The sequence below is a fragment of the Lagenorhynchus albirostris genome, chromosome 3 (assembly GCF_949774975.1).
Source record: "Lagenorhynchus albirostris chromosome 3, mLagAlb1.1, whole genome shotgun sequence".
In the NCBI taxonomy this organism is placed as follows: Eukaryota; Metazoa; Chordata; class Mammalia; order Artiodactyla; family Delphinidae; genus Lagenorhynchus; species Lagenorhynchus albirostris.
The window spans coordinates 9,226,308-9,243,586 of NC_083097.1; the positions used below are offsets into that span (position 1 = coordinate 9,226,308).

At 46.0% G+C, this 17,279-nt stretch overlaps 1 protein-coding gene across 3 annotated transcripts in view; it reads right to left on the reverse strand.

Moving 5' to 3' along the window:
- Positions 1-17,279, reverse strand: part of CTNND2 (catenin delta 2) — a 437,245-nt gene that overhangs the window by 7,590 nt on the left and 412,376 nt on the right. For all 3 annotated transcript variants that reach the window (XM_060145991.1, XM_060145990.1, XM_060145989.1), the window contains 3 exons: positions 9,777-9,903; positions 5,919-6,050; positions 362-435 (listed from right to left, as the gene is read on the reverse strand). In XM_060145991.1, coding sequence (XP_060001974.1) covers positions 362-435; positions 5,919-6,050; positions 9,777-9,903 — 333 coding nt within the window. The remainder of the gene's footprint in view (positions 1-361; positions 436-5,918; positions 6,051-9,776; positions 9,904-17,279) is intronic.

Genomic DNA, 17,279 nt, shown 5'->3' on the forward strand with positions numbered 1-17,279 from the left:
AACTGTCATGTATAATGAATGCTTTCTTCCAAATAAGAATTGGCTGGGTTACAGGAGCTACTTAATCCATGTCTAGTAATTAGACAATTTGTCTAGTAACCAGCATCTTACACTTGCCGTAACTAACACCTGATGTCGCCAAAAAAACAAAAGATTGCTTTCAAATCTGAGGCTGTTCTGATGACTGCCACCACCCACATGTACGCTGTGTCCCACGTGAGCAGAGAGCAGCGGGGACCGTTATTTTCTTTTTCCATTTTTTATGCATGTTAAATAGAAACTAACTTAGTTTTTACACTTCCAAGATATTTCACAGGAGTCGAAGGGAGAAACAAACACCAACGTGCTACCTCTCTTTTACCTGGTTATGTTTGATGTCTTCAGCGGGCGCACCATATGAATTCCTATACAAAGTTGAAATTCCAGTATTTTGAGCTGAAAGCAAAAGAGAAACAAAAGTATTAGCACCGAACGCCAGACTTCAAATGAGGAATGATGGTTATCGAGGCCAGTTTTGCCCTGACAAAGCTTGGTGTCTCATGGATCATTCCAGATGCAAGAAATTCGTTTTACATACAGACATTAAGAGAGAAGAACAGTTATTCTATAAAATCCCCGTTGCACGTCAGCCTCTTGCAATAACATTCAGCTTGCAGACGGGGTCAAGGCAGGTGCATCTAACAGATGGTCATATTGCCAGTTCTATGGCCTTGTTTTCTGGTGAAAACTGGCAGATGATAAAAGCGTGTCACCTGCACTGAAGCATGCAGGAATCTGGATCGGCCGCTTGGTGTTTAGCTGGGGAATGACAAGAATGAAATTTCTAATTTGAGCTCACAGAAGTGCTTGATCATCTTTGAGACAGTTCACTTCTCAACGGCCTGAAGGATGGGCAGGAAGCACCACCCGCCTTTGCCCTGCGCATCTGGGCGGCTGCGGCTTCGGAGTCCTGTTCAACACAGAGACGGGAGACTCCCACCCTGTCTTGTGACCAGTCTGTGTTCTAGACAAAAGGAAGGAAGGTCTCCTCCGGTTGCCAGCAGCTTCCAAAGTCCTGGGCAAGATGCTCACTTGCCTGCCTCTTCCCCTGGGGCCCTTGAGGCTGCTGTCACAGGCCTAGAGGAAGGGCCCAGGGCAAGACTCCCCTCATAGCTGCTAAAAGGTCCTGGTTTAAGAAAGCTCTGGAAAAAAACATTGTCGAGTGTCAGAGGGTATCTAAAACACTCTAGATATCAAGAAAAAGTTATCTTTTGCTTCCAGTATCTATGGGATCATGAAATAGGATGACACACCATCTATTCTCTCAGAGATACAGGCCACCAAGTCAGTATAATCATTCTACCCATGTTTATTACTAAAAGCACATAATAGCTGTGCAATAAAACTCCTCTTGGGAAATTCTGCTTAGAATGTGAGAGCTGAGAGCCCACTTCCCATTTTAAAGACCACTCTGATAGACTCTCTGGTTGAACGCCCATCACTCCTGTCTCTGCATCACTGCGGAAACCACCATCCCTCGCCTGGACCACCGCTACAGCATCCTATTCTCAACGGCCCAGCTTCCACTCTGCCCAGCCTGTTCCTTCATCCCCCCGTTCCCATCACCTGAGCGATCATCATGTTAGACAGACCAGATTATGTCACTCGATTCCCTGCCCATTATAGTCTTCGAGGCTCCATGTGATCTGGTCCCATCCTGACTTCCTGCAGAATTTCCTGCTCTTCTTCCCACAGTTCAGGGAGCTGTGCTGGCCCTCCTTCCTGGCTTGAGCATCCAAATTTATTTTGCATCAGGGATGTTGGACTTCCTGATGCTTCTCCCTGGAACTTGCTTGCCCCAGACTCTGGACTATCTCTCCTTGTTGATATTCAGGTTTCAGCTCAAACGTCTCCTCCTTGATCGTGTTAGTTAAAGTTACCCTGCCCACCTGGGGCCCTCTATCTCATTACCCCATTTATTTCCACCATCACACTCAACACCAAGTGCTACTACCTCGTTAGTGAGTTTGTTTCATGTTTACCTTGTGTATTACCTCCCTTCATCTAGGAGATAAGAAGCTCCATGAGGACAGACATCTGTCTGTCCCGCCACCTTTGTAGGCTGCCCCAGCATCTGGGACAGTGCCTGGCCTTGAGGGATGCTCACAGAGTGAGTGCTTTTTTTGCTGAGTGAATGAATGAATGACTAAACCTTAGAAAAATCTGCCTTCAGAGCTATAACCTGCTGATGGAAAATGTTGCTCCAAGGATAAGGTGAAATTTTTTTTCTATTACTCAGAATAAAATACATTTTTTTTGGTAGAATGTGCATTTTTATAGCCTTGGCCTCCCTCCCTGTTGTGCTTGTGGCTTCCAAGCTGAAGATGTTTCTACTGGAAGTTGTTTCCTCCTGCTCTTTGGTGCACTTCACCTGTTTAAAGGAGACTGTGTAGCTGAGATCGAACTTGTGGCCTTTCTGGATACATGAAGCACGTGTCTTCACAGGTGCTCTGCCATGTATGTGTCTGAGCAAAGAGTCAACTCATAGGGAAATGCCTTTCTTTTTTTTTATAGACCCCAATTTCCAACTATATCAATAGATTGAAGATCAGAGCAGCTTTAAAAGGCATAAGAGAGATACTGACAGAAACAGAATCGACCACTGGATGTTAAGGTATTTGGGAAGCTCAGGTGGGAGGGCAAAATCCCCTGGTGAATTTTTAAGTCAGGCTGTGTAGCTGCTGGGAACACACAGCCCTCCTCTGATGCGTGCTTCTGAGCACGTAACACTCCTAGGGAATCATGACCGCGAGAAACAGCTATAACAGTGCTGCATGCCTGAATGAACAGCTGCCTTTGGCTTTCTGAGGGCTCCTCAGAGGCAGAGAAACACTAAGGAGAGAAGACATTTTAAGAGACGTCTAAGCTAGAGATTGAATACAGAGAAGGCAGGTGGAGGGGAAGCCTGAAATATAAACCCAGATGGATCTGCATTTCTGAGAGCTCGGGAGAGGAGATGATGACCCAGGCAAGGAACTGCTTTTCACTTTAAAGCTTTTGCATGTTGCGTTTTGAGGGTGACGTTTCCCATGGTTTTCCCACAGCAAAGGGAATGTTTCCTGTGGGGGAAATGGTATAAGACATCCCCTGATGCCTTAGAAACAAGGAAGATGGCCGTTTTTCAGATGTTTTTTCAATAACTGAACTTTAAATGCCCCCTGGATTTATTGGTGAATGAGAAAAGGTACTGCTTGGGATACGGAGGTCCCAAGAAATCTGATCTGCCAGTAAACACTGGAATGATGGACATTTGCTAAAGGGAAGCAGAACAGAGGTTGGCAATTCATCATTTCCATCCCTACATGAAATGTTGATTTCCACCCGGCTTGGCTGGGGAGCTACTCATACCATCGGAGAGGGGGGCAAACACACCCACCAATCTCAGCACCAACACCACCCCCACCTCCTCCATCACCATCAACATCACTGTGATGCTAACAACTAACTTTCACCCAGTACTTATTGGCTTAAAGGGAACCTTCTTGTATAAACATATTATTCAATAATGACCTCATGCTCTTCTAGGCTTGCTACATGATTGACAGTGTAGTTTTGAATTGCATTTTTAAGTAAGTTAGAGCAAAGCGTTTAAGCCTCTCAATAAGTTTGAAAAGTTACGTATATATCAATGCTGCAGTTGTCAAGATCCCTGCCATTTTCTAGGAAGATTAAACATCTAGAAACATATTAGATTTTATTTTTTATTGTCTGATGTGTGCAGAGCAGGATCATGTACCACTGGAACTATTTCAACACAAACACACCACAATGAAAAACCTTTTTTTTTTTTTTTTTTTTGCAGTACGCGGGCCTCTCACAGTCGTGGCCTCTCCCGTTGCGGAACACAGGCTCCGGACGCGCAGGCTCAGCGGCCATGGCTCACGGGCCCAGCCGCTCCGTGGCATGTGGGATCTTCCCGGACCGGGGCACGAACCCGTGTCCCCTGCATCAGCAGGCGGACTCTCAACCACTGCGCCACCAGGGAAGCCCTGAAAAACCTTTTGAATGATTCTACCGGCCAAGAGAGTTAAAGTGAAAAGATCAACTTAAATAATAACAGTGCAGTCGATTTCACAATTATTCTTGTAATTATAGTCTCACTTTGTTATCCCTGCCTGCTGGTGATGTGGCTACCTAGGGCGATAATAATCGAAAAACGAAGGGGTCAGGTGAATTTCGAGTCACCACTGCTCTGGAGTAATCAGTACAAATTAGATTCTCCACTGAATATCTCGACTCTAGGGACTTGGCACTCAGATTCATGAGCTTCTTTGTTCATGCTCATTGACGACAGGGGACAACACTTATGGGGAAAAAAGAACCAGAGAACGAGAAACAGAAGGTACGTCCTATGTTGGACTTCCCTGGTGGTTCAGTGCTTAAGACTCTGCACTTCCAGGGCAGGGGGTGCGGGTTCAATCCCTGGTCGCGGAACTAAGATCCCACATGCTGTGGGGCACAGCCAAAAAGAAAAAGAAGATATGTCCTACGCCATGCATTCAGTTCTCCATTCAGGGGACGTTTCAGGTGTGAGGGTGAGGCGTTCCCTGGTGGAGTGTGTATGTGGAGGCAGAGTGCTGAGCTGGGCTGGGTACCACGAGCATCTGTTTATGAGGCTCTCCTTTCTGGAGCCGGGGAGAGTTACCATGGAAATCACGGCCTCTGGGGTAAATACAGTTACCATGAGAAAAATTTATCTTAGACGTCCTGGGTCCAAAAGACATGTCAATAAATCATCCAATTTGTCTATTCTGTTTCCCTGCAGGTCTACACCTAAATAATATCAGGGAGACTTAACACACGCTTTTAAGATTCTTCTGAATAAGAGGGTCTCAGTGTCTGTTTAGGATTGCACCCTTGTACTGCAGTTTTATGAATGCCCTAATCTGACCCTGTTCTGTTGAAGTCCCTATGGTCTGTTTTCAGGAGGGGCCCATCTCCACATCCATGTGGCAAAGAAGGGTGTGGAATTGCTGGTTAGAGATCCTGATGGTTCTGGCAGCTCTGCTTTCAAGGCATAACCCCTGCCGCCCTGCCCCCCATCAATAACGCCAAATCGTATCCAGGAGCAAACCGGGGCAGGAGAGAGGTGTGGGGGGATCCTGGAGGGGACGATGAATGTGGACATCAAGCCCCACCCCAAGGAGAGTGGTACAGAGTAAGAGGAGAGCTGAGTCGAGGCTGGCCACGAGGCAGGCTGGCCCGGGCGCCCTGGGGGGCAATGGCACCAATTTTGGCCTCCGCAGAGTCCCAGCTCATGAGCCAATGGGTGCGATTGGGGGAGTGAAGGACGAAGGGCATGAAAGATCAATGCCTCCCTAGGGAAACTGAGGCCAGTGGTTCTGATGAATCTTCCTGGGAGTTTGTCATGGCCAGAGAGTGGTTTCATGTCAAGAGGGAAGACGCCCACAGCAGTTCTGTGGGTCTCCCTGAAATCCTCTCTTCCTCTTCTTCTCTCCTGTCCCCTCCCCTTCCCTCCCTTCCTTTTCTTATCCTCTTTCTCTTCCCCATACTCATGGACAAAGCTTGGTCCACCATCTTGGGTTATGCCAGCGAAGAAGAAATCTATGGTGACCTCGTCCTCTAATTTGAGAAAATATCATGAACTGGGCAAGTGAGAAGGAAAGGGGTAGGGAAAGAAAGACAGAGAAAAAAATTTGTGCAGAGAGGATTTTCTCTTAGCTATTCCAGGAATAAGATGCTCCGTTTTTGTACCTCCAGCTTCATCTCCTCATGGCCAATCCCTGGGAATCTTCGCTATCAAGCTCTCAAGTCCTGCAGAGCTGCCAAGCAAAGCTGAAGCCTGATGTCCCAGCCCTCTGCCCTGTCCCAGGTCCTGTCACGAACTCTGCAGAGGAACCGTGCACAGCCAAGCTCACCTGTCATGGTGTCTTTCCTGGAAGTGTGTTCTCCTTTAGTTCCGTGGTAAGTGGCGTTGCTGCCAGTGGACTCATAGTCTGTTTTTCTTTCTTTGAGGCTGATCATTTCCCGAGGTGAAGCTGGGGCACTTGCTACATAAAGAAATCGGAAGGATGACTTTCTGTGTCTCATTCCACAGCACGTATAGCTTTTCACACAAACAGGTAAAGTCATAAATGCATCTGGCTCAACACAGGTCAGTATGTGTACGTGGACCTGTTGATTTTTATTCTTTTGGTTCTTGTCTTTCCCCCTTCCCTGACTCCATGTCACTTGGTGCTTTAGAGTTAAGGGGACACACAACTCGGAGGCAGGGAATTAAGGACTATATCCTGGGAGCATCTTCCCTACAGAGACATCCTCGCGGGGATGTGACCTGCTCAAGGACAGTTTCAAGAATGAGATCCGTCTTGGCTGCTTTTTCTTTCTTTTTTCTTTTCCTTTTTTTCCCCTCCCTCTTCTTCCTTCCTTCCTTTGAAAAAATTAGATGTGTTTCAGAGGAGAGATTACTGATACTGAAGAATCCCTGATTAAATCAGATGCGCTTTTACTTAAACATGTTTCACGCAGAAACGGCCCTGAAGGAAGGCAGAGGATGATGTGGGGGACCAGTAGAGCCCCACCCACCGAGGTCTTCTCCATCAGCCTGGGGGCTGGGCTGGGGGGTGTGGCATGAGAGCACCTGTCTCCTGATGGGGGTCCTTGCTCCATCTCAAACGCCCCTAACAATCTCCCCCACACACCTTGCGCCCCGGTCCCTCGCTGCCTGTCGGACCTGGGGACTGAGCCCTGTCAACCGTTTGTGTCTTCATGTCTTCAGTGATGGGCTGTGATTAGAGGATTCCCTTAGGAATTCCACGATTCTTTAACAAACTGGGCCCAGAACAGAGGAAAACCTGAACTTGGACTTAAGGAAGCAAACAAAAAGAGGTTTAGTTTTCTTTAAAGATCGGATGGATTGCGAGCAACTAAGCCGCCCTGCCAGTGCAGAGATGAGCTGGGAGAAGTGGAGGTTAAGTGTGTGTGCTAGCGCTAAGGCAGCTACCGTGTGCCCATCCTATGGGCTGACCTCACATTGGTCTCCACGCTCCTCAACGAGGCCACTCGCATCCCAAGCTTAGTCAGTTGCATCTCACCCATTCTGAGTACAGCCGTGCTACTCTTCGGTCCCAGAGCCTTCCCCAGCTTCCATGCCCGAGGGCAGTGCTTCATAAGCTTGTTTAACCTTAAGACTCACCTGAGAACCTGGGGATCACAAAACCCGACCCTGGACCTTGTGAATCTGAATTTTCAGTTGGGCCTAGGAATCCAAATTTAGCAAGCCTGCCTGGTGAATCTCTGGGGAACTCCGAGTTTTAGGATAAAGCTCATTTTCCTTCACTAGTGTCCAAGCCCCTCCCCAGTCAAGCCTCAGTTTACCTTTCAGCTGTTTGTTCACACCCTCTGCAGGGTCCCCCAGCTCCAGCCCGCTGGGCCTGTTTGTTGCCTATCTGAGTCACTTGATTCATTTCACCAAACTTAGTATCTTCTATGTGCAAAGCCCCGTGCTAGACACGGGGGACAAAAACACAAGTCACAGCACACTTTCTGAAGTTGAGGAGCTCTTCATCGGGTGAGGAAGTGAAACCAGAAGATGGCTCAGTGGATGTCTTAGCCAAGCACTGGGAAGGTAACAACAGGGGCCTTTGCCCATCCTTTCCTGAAAGGCCCCCTACCCACCTCTCAGACCTGTCAAATAAAATCAAGGCTCACTGCTGAGATCTTGAAACCCTCAGAGATTTCCAATCCTAGCTGCCCATCAGAATTAGTTACCTAGAATACTTAAAAATACATTGATGCTTGAACATGCCCCCCAGCCAGTTGCACCAGAGTCTCTGGGTGTAAATCCAATGGGAAGGCAGGGAAGAAACCTGCAATTGTTCCACGTAACTCAACTGGGCTCTGGGTCCAGTTCCTGCGTGTTCTCAGAACACGGGCTGCTGCGTCTCACTCACCCCCTCCACCTCTGCCCCATCTCCTCTCTTCTCTCTCCATCTTCCTCTCTGGGGAGAGTCCTCTCCTGCCCTTGCTTCTAGATCTTCTGCATAAGGACTGGCCTTTTATGAGTCACTGCCAGGCAATCGTGAAGGGACAATATTTTGGAGCCTCTTGACCAAAGCTTTTAAAATGAGAATCCGATATTGCACAGATGGTGGGGTTTACTAAACTATGTCAAGTGTGTAATTATCTCCTGAGACCTCACACACAGTGGTCCGAGTCTCCGGTAAACAAGGAGGATACTCCTGGAAAAAGCACATCACGCCAACAAGCGTTTATTAGGTGTCTTCGAAGTGCCTTGCCTGGGTACCACCAGGCAGTGCTCCACCTGCATCCCTGGGATGCTGACATCCTGTAAAGCGCTGCCTCTCTTTCTGGGCGCCTTCCAATCTATTATATTATTCCATCTTCCTGACACTGATTGGTTCTTCATAATTAGAGCTCTTAAAGACACTGTCCTTTAGCTTCCAAGACTCACTGCTCTTTATCTTTTTAAGAACTATGAAAATAACATGTGTAAAAGGCCACCTCCATGCCTCTGAGGCAGGTGGAAGTTCCTCCAGTTACACGGGCCTTCCTAATTCTCGTTCAGCGTGGGGCTAAACATCAGAAGTGATAACACCGCACTAAAAATATAAGTTTTCACGGGGCTGGGAGAGGGTAATCTATTTCAGTCAAATATTCCCCATTCATCTCTGATTCTCCCCATCGTTATGACAGTAAAGTATGGTGTAAAGTTTCATGACAAACATCCTCAAGGGCAGAGGGTCCACCCTGCTGGGGAGTGCTCTGTACCATGCCCTTGAGACTCAGTTCCAGAAAATATAGTTTCCTCAGCAGGAGGAGGGCAGCGAAGAGCAAGGAGAAACTTTTCTTAAACAAAAGCCTCTATCTGTGCGCGTGTGTGTGTTCGCCCATATAAAATTATTTATTACACATTGAATAAAACAACAATAAAATCTAATAAGAATGAGATGGGGGGAGGGGCAATATAGCAGTAGGGGATTAGGAAGTATAAACTATTATGTATAAAACAAGCTACAAGGATATACTGTGCAGCACAGGGAACACAGCTGATATTGTACAGTAACTATAAATGGAGTATAACCTTTAAAAGTTGTGAATCACTGTATCATACACCTGTAACTTACATAATATTGTACATCAACTATACTTTGATAAAAAAATTAAAAAGAAAGAATGAAATAAAATTAGAAAAAATTAAATTGAATGGTTTAAAAGTTACAGTTGATTGTAATATGAATATATGAAATGATTTATCTGCTGGCTTCCAGGTAATAATGAAAAGCAGATCAGGTACGGAACAGTAACGAAAGCCTCAATGACAGTTTTCAAACGTAGGTCATTCTCAAGGAGGAAGGAGCACACCCTCTCTCCCTACTCTGTTATCCCAAATCTAATCAATCAAATGCAACCTAAACTATCTTAAGTGGGTAAAACGTCCATGGAAAACCCTGAACTGCAAACACTTGGTGGTTTTATACATTCCTATTCCTCCCTGAATGCAGGCCCAGGATGTGCATTTCATGCCTGTGACACCTATTAGAGGTTTTTAGAAACCTGTTAGAAAGATGTTTGTTCTGAGTCTGTGTACGTATGATACAAAGTCACCACCACTGTAAAAAGAAAACAGATTCATTTGATATTTCTAGTAAGTGTCCCAGTCCGGATGGCCCTCCTGCCTGTGGGGTCAGCTAAGGGGTCGGGGCGGGGGGCCTTGGATCCAAGAGAAGCAGCCACTGGCTCGGGGCCCCTCTTACCTGAGCGGTTGTTGGGAGACACGCGCACAGGGGAGATGGAGGGCGTGCGAGAGGAGGAGTAGGGTCTTTGCCGATCCCTCTCGATGGTTGAAGATGAGGCTACGAAGTGATACTGTGACCATCCATCCTGCAATAGACAGCAGCTCCTATTAACTGGGGAAGGCAGAGAGATGCCTCACTTCCTCACACTTGGACATGCCAAGCATTGGAATTTGCAAAGCATTTCTCCAGTCTGTCAGGAGAGGTCTCAGATCTCTGTGCCTCCATCGTCCAGGTTAAAAGAGAGGAGCGATAACTAAGACCCACCCCCTGCCCCCTCCAGACAGCCTGACTCAGGAAGGGCCTGCCCTCGGTGCTTGCTTTCCGCCCCAGATGTGAGATAAATGGTCTCTTTGCAAACATGCTTTGGCCTGAAATTGTATTTAAATGAAAACATGCTGCTCAGAATGAGCCTGAAACTGTCTATTTTTTGCCTGCCTGGCTCCAGCTCTGTCCGGTCCTCTTTTCAACCACCTCCAAGTTTTCCAAAGTGTTTACTCTTCTTTTCTCGGGACCAATCTGTTAGTGATCAGAATGCCGAGAAGCATCGTCCCTTCCCTTCGTCCCTTACCATTCGTCTCCCTTACATGGTTTCAAGGTCCTTCTCTGCTTCAAATGCCCCGTCCCCACCAGCTCAAGGCCTTCAGCATGACTGCTGCCAAGTATTTACACTCAGGTTGCTACGTTCTCTGATTTGCCCCAGGAATTCTATTTTTCAATGTACAGCATATTCAAAATGCCTCCTACCAATCAATCCGCCATTTGCCTTCTAATATCTGGTTAATACAGGAAAAGCATGTATACCATTTTTCATCATGAAAAATATATAAATACATTATGGATCATTTTTTGAATTTAGAAAGCATAAAGAAGAAAATAAAAATAGCCAACAATTCCTCTCTCCTCCTCCCCAGAGAACTTCTGTTGAGATGTCACAGTATTTCCTTTCAGTCTTTTTTCTTCTTTAATTCAAGGTTAGTTTTCTCAAAGCAAGATGTCAAAGAGTACTGACATTATCAAGGAAAAGCAGACACCTGCTGCACTCCCAGTTCCTGCTTCACAGAGGCAACCACTTTTAACTCTTTTGTTTTTTTTCTTTTTTGACCTTTTCGAGGGACTCAATTCTCTATAAAGAATCATTGCAAACATAAATGGACGAAAGTTAACAAAGAACAGAATTTAAACTCATTTCAATATTTGTGTCTTTCTTTATGTAATTCTCATTATTCCTGTTCTATTTGACCTGTACGATAAAGCCAAAATTAGAAGTATGCTATTATAAAAGCTACTACCTAGTGCTTATTGAGTATTTACTCCATGGCAAGATTTTCTCAACAATCCATGGGCTGGATACTATTATTAGCTCCATTTTACAGAGGAAGAATCTGAGCCTTAGAAAGCTAACGGGCCGCCCAAAGTCAAACAGTAAACAAGTGAAGACTCATGTTAACTACTAAAATGTGGCATATTGAAAAGATGAAAACTCTAATTTGAAAAGATACATGCACCCCAACATTCATAGCAGCACTATTTACAATAGCCAGGACATGGAAGCAACCTAAATGCCCATCAACAGATGAATAGATAAAGAAGATGTGCTATATATATATATATATATATATATATATATATATACACACACACACACATATACATACAATGGAATACTAATCAGCTGTAAAAAAGAATGAAATAGTGCCATTTGCAGCAACATGGATGGACCTAGAGATGATTCTCATACTAAGTAAAGTAAGTCAGACAGAGAAAGACAAATATCATATGATATCACTTATATGTGGAATCTAAAAAAATGATACAAGTGAACTTATTTACGAAACAGAAACAGACTCACAGATATAGAAAACAAACTTAACGGTTACCAAAGGGGAAGGGGGGAGGGATAAATTAGGAGTTTGGGATTAACAGATACACACTACTGTTTATAAAACAGATAAACAACAAGGACCTACTGTAGAGCACAGGGAACTATATTCAATATCTTATAATAACCTATAAGTGAAAATAATCTGAAAAAGAATATATATATATATATATATATATAACTGAATCACTTTGCTGTACACCTGAGACATTGTAAATCAACTACACTTCAATAAAAACATGTGGCATATTGATAAGTCCTTGGAAGCAAGCTGAGGGGATTGAGGAATGCAGGTGAGGAGATGCTATTTGAGGGCGTGTGGTCGGGCAAGCGCTCTGGGAACAGTTAACGTTGCGACAGAGACCTGGCAGATGACGAGAAGCCAGACACTGAAGACACAGGTTGGGGTTTCCAAGCCAAGGGAAGAGCAGAAGTGAAGAGCCTGGGGTGGGAAAGTGCTTGGCTGATGTGAGCACAGCAGAAAGTTTCTGTGACTGAAGGGGAGTGAGCAAGGGGGGGCCAGGAAGACAAGAAGCCTTCTGAGCGTCTAGGACAGTCTGCGGAGAGTAGAACAGAAATGGGGAGACTAGTTAACGAGCTATTCCACTAGAGGGAGGGAGAGATGACCCTGGCTTGGGCGTGGGCTGGTGGTGAGCAAGGCGCAGATTTTGCATCTAAGTTGGATTTGCTGATGACTCAGCTACTGGCTGTGGGAGAGAGGAATCAAGCCTGACCCCGATGTTGCTGGTGTGAACAACGGGGGGCTGGAGATGTCACTTACTGAGACAGGGGACCACTGGAAGAGGAGTGGCTTTAGGAAGTTAGATCAGTGCTGCCATCTGGGATGTGCTGGGTTAGAAATGCCTGCTGGACATGAAAGAAAAGAGAGAGAATAAAGCAGAACCTGAAACCTGGAATTTCAGGAGTGACGTCAGACTTAGAGGTAAACTTTTGCAGTTCAGCATACAGATATCATTTGAAGATAAGAGAATGGATGGAAGCCTTGCATGTGGATGCAAATAGAGGGAAGCAGAGGACACAGGGCTGGGACGTCCCAATACTCAGAGGGCACAGAGAGCAAGGAGAAAATTCCCAGGATGCTGAGAACGAGCAGAGTGACCTGGGAGCAGAACCAGAAGGGTGTGATGTCAGGCAAGACCAGGAAAGAAGATGCAGAGAGGAGAAGGAGACCAGCTGAATAACAAGGAGGACCAAGCACAGTCCTTTGGCCCTGGGAAGATGGAAGTCAGCATGACTGGAACAAAAGTACTTTCTTTGGTCTGGTTGGTAAATCTCTAACTCAGGTAGGCTCAAAAGAGAGTGAGAACTGATGGAAAAATGGTGAGTTTAGACAGCCTTTGGCAAAAGCTGATTATTAAGGGGAGCCCAGAAATGGGGCTTCAAGAGCTAGAGCGACTAAGAGAAGTTTTAATATATCACCTGGAAGAGATTGCGGCATTTCGCATCCTGATGGGAATGACTCGACATAGAGGAAGAAAAACTGGGGATGCAGGAGAGAGAGGGAAACATTTCTTAAGAAAGGAGGGGTTGATGGGATTCAGTGAGCTGTGGGGTCATGGGCCATGGAAACAGGAGAGAAGACAGACAGGCTTCACAGCCACAGACGCAGCAGGGAGATGGGCTGATCTGGTGATGGGACGATGAGGATGTCCTGTTCTGTTTTCTGACATTTTCTGGAGGGGATGTGGGGATGAGAAGTGAGGTCATGCATCCGCTGAGAGTGAGAAGGAGTTGGAGTTTAGAGGATGGAAGAAGCGAGGGGAAGGGAGGGAAGAGGAAAGAAGAGAGCAAGAAGAGAAGCGTGAGACAGTTCTTGAGGTAGGAGGGGTGCAGGCTGACCGTGGCCATGTAGCCTGGTGGCCAGGAGCTGAGAGGTGACTTGAGGCTCATGGCAATGAATTCAAAAGGAGAAGACTCATCCCCATGGTGGCTTGTTTTCCTCCAGCCACATTCAGCTGCCCTGGGGCAGGTGTGAGTAGATGGAATCGGTTGGGGGTGGTCAGAAAAGTGATTTGGAAGGAGACAGGGACAAGGGGATGCAAAGGGCATGTCATGGAAGCCCACAGAATCTAAGCTGGGTGGAGAGGAAAGTGAAGATTGAGGGAGGAGATGGGGAATGAACACTAGGCAGTGGACTGAGGATCTGAAGAGGGTCAGAGACTATTGTAATGGGGCCTTTTCACAGATGCTAGGGGTTTCCTTGAGGGAGGAGAGGAGAACTTCCCAGAAAGAGCAAAGAGGAGCAAGGGAGATACCTAGTCCACCTCCAAGCCTAGTGATGTCGGGCAGAGGGGATGGGACATGACAAGCCACCACGTGAGAGGGTTGCCGGGGGCTGGGGGGTGTCCTTGGGGACAGCCGGTGTCACAGCAAGAAGACTGAAAAAAGAAGGGGTGGGTATTGGATACAGGGGGTCTTACTGACAGTAGCCTGTGGGTTCAAGGGGGAAAGGAGGAGAGGTGGGTAGGAGAAAGGGAGAAAGGGGGGAATACTGGAGCAGATTACTGGTTATTTAGAGCCTTTGAGTGAGAAGAGTCCAGAAATGATGGCTTACCCAGGAGTCCTGGGCAGTTGGCAGTGACCGAGGCAAGGAGGGCCTAAGGGCAAATAGCTGAAACCTTTTCCAGGAAGAGTGGGAGCCATGGTAACAGGCAGGTGTCAGGGCAGGAGGAGAAAATGTACTGTCTCTGCAGGAATTCTGGGCATCTCCCTTAAACCCTCCGGAGGATGGCAGCATGCACAGGGCAGAAGCAGTCTTACAGAAGCCTGTAAAGTACTTCAGAAGTGAATGGACCCATTACCATTACTCACATACGGGAACAATTAAAAAATTTGTTTTAAGAAGATGTTCCTTTCTTGTGAAGGGAATGCTTTGTTGACAGCAAAAATCCTTAAACATGACCAAACAGAGGCAGATAATTTTATGTTTGTCTCACTTGCAATTTAGAAGATATTCTTTGCATGGGGGGCAGGGTTCCAAGGAGTGGCTCAGGAAATTGTTTTCATCAAACCCTTGGCTTCTTTGGTCATGAATAAGTCATGATACTCCATATGTTATGAAAGGTGGGCAAGGTATTTCATAATAAGAATATGGGCTAATATCTGATATGTCCTAAGACCAAAGGAGACACCAGACATAAAGGTGGTATAACTCTAGGTCTGGTTTTACTTGGCAAGTAGCACTGTACTCAGCATCTCCCTCTTACGCAGGTGAGTGGAGATGTTTTGCTCAACGGTTCACAATTGATGATGTGACACTTCATCTGGAAGTGTCAGCAAAATGGATGTAATAATAAAACTTCTTATGAAGGAAGAAACTCATAAGAAAGCACCAGAAAAAGATTTCAAGTCCTTTATAAGACCCATTTCTGAGAATACAATCACATGACAGAGGCGAGTCTTGCAGGTGACTTGTCTGTGGGTGATGGGTTCAGCGGACACCTGAGGATGACAGGGAGTGTGTCAGAGGCACCGAGAATGTCGCCCCAGCCAGACACCTCTGCTTATGGCCGGTAATCGTATGCATGTGGGCACAGAAACTTTGAATGGAGGTGGGAAGGGGGAGCCTGGGGAACAGGGCAGAGTGCAAACCCAGTTAAGGCTCTGGATTAGAGCAGTTTCCTGAGCCACAGCTTGGGAGCCCCTGGAGGAGCAAGGAAGGTGACCTGGTTCCCACTCCATATCCATCTTCCCCCTCATTCCCTGATGCAGAGTAAAAGGTGTGATGACTAAACAAAGATTTCCAACATCACTACCGTCACCAATGCCCAGAAGGGACCTCAGGTTTAGTTCTGATGGCACATCCTCCCACACATCATGGAAAAGTGTAACCTTGGATGCTAGAGACCAGGGTACAGGTAAATCTACACTCATTTTAGTGATGCTGAATAACTACCTGGAGGGTAGATCTCATGACCCTTGACATCTTTTACTGCATGAAATTTTTAGTCATTCTACTGAAAAAAAAAATGTTTTGCTTTCGAAAGAAGTAGGACATGAAGATATATTTTCTTTGGGAAAGTTATTGCTGAGCTAACATTTCTTTTAACCAACCAGCCATGGACATACTTGTTATCTAGCCAGCCTGCAATAAAACCTTATTTATTTACTTCCCACTGTCATGCAGAAAGACTTGAAAGTGGTTTACAGAAACACACACAACTTGGGCACATAGCTTTAAAATCATTATTTGCCTCTTTTTTAATAAATTTATTTATTCTTGGTTGCGTTGGGTCTTCATTGCTGTGCGCAGGCTTTCTCTAGTTGCAGCGAGCTGGGGCTACTCTTTGTTGCGGTGTGCAGGCTTCTCATTGCGGTGGCTTCTCTTGTTGTGCAGCACGGGCTCTAGGCACGCGGGCTTCAGTAGCTGTGGCACACGGGCTCAGTAGTTGTGGCTCGTGGGCTCTAGAGCGCAGGCTCAGTAGTTGTGGCACACGGGCTTAGTGGCTTCGCGGCATGTGGGATCTTCCTGGACCAGGGCTCAAACCTGTGTCCCCTTCATTGGCAGGCAGATTCTTGACCACTGCGCCACCAGAGAAGCCCTATTTGCCTCTTTGATGATGATATTTTCTTGTTAGCCTTTTAAGTCTCTGTAGACCAGAGGTTGTTCCCCAAATTCTATTGGGTGCTTAACCCCAGTTCCCCTTCATACCATCCCTTTGGCTTAGATAAGAAAGTTCAAGGAAGGAAACAGAATGAAGAATAGCCACAGTAACTAGGGCAGGGCCGTTAATCCTTAATATTGATGATAAAGAACTCTTTTAATATCTGCCTTTCACCTCCAGCAAAATGACCGCAAAGTTGTGCCCTTCAGCTCAAGACACAGCCAAGGTGTCAAAAATGTGATATGATATCTGCACCTCAGATTGGTTTTTATTTTTAACATATTAAACTTAAAACCGGAGGTTGTTAAATTGTTCCAAGTATAAGAGATAGAAATCCAAAAGAGAAGAGGATTTCAAAGTCATGGAACTTTAAATTGCCACCAGAAATAATCTGATTTTCTTTATCTTACCCTTTTACTGTCCTTCCACCAGTTTCACCAGTTTCAGAAAGTTCCCGGCGTGTTTCTTTATGAAATTGCTTTATTCCCCAAAGCTATTCTCATCTTCGTCGTTACTCTCAATGGTCCAGAAAGTGCGAGAATCAAGGTAACTTTGTTCACAGCCTCATGACCATTGGGTCCTCACAGTTTGACGACATGGTGGCCACTCTATTTCCTACAGATCTTTCCCTTAAGTGTTCCGAGGTCCCTGAATTTATAACCATCTCCTTTATATATATATTTTTTACCATCCCATAAACATCTCCACGAAGACTGTGTTACTGGAGAGACTTCCGCCAACAGAGCCCAGATGAAGGGGCTAAGTGGTTTTCAGACCCGTCTACACGAGGCTAGTACAGCACACACCCGCCCCATAGCCTCTTATTCTGGAAATCGTGCAGGACATTCAATTCAGATCAGCACGTGAATATCTTAGGTTTGTGTGCAAAGAAATGAATAGAGCTGTTTGTCAAGGCTCAAACCTGCTTTCACCTTGGGTGTCTCTGTTGAGAGAGGT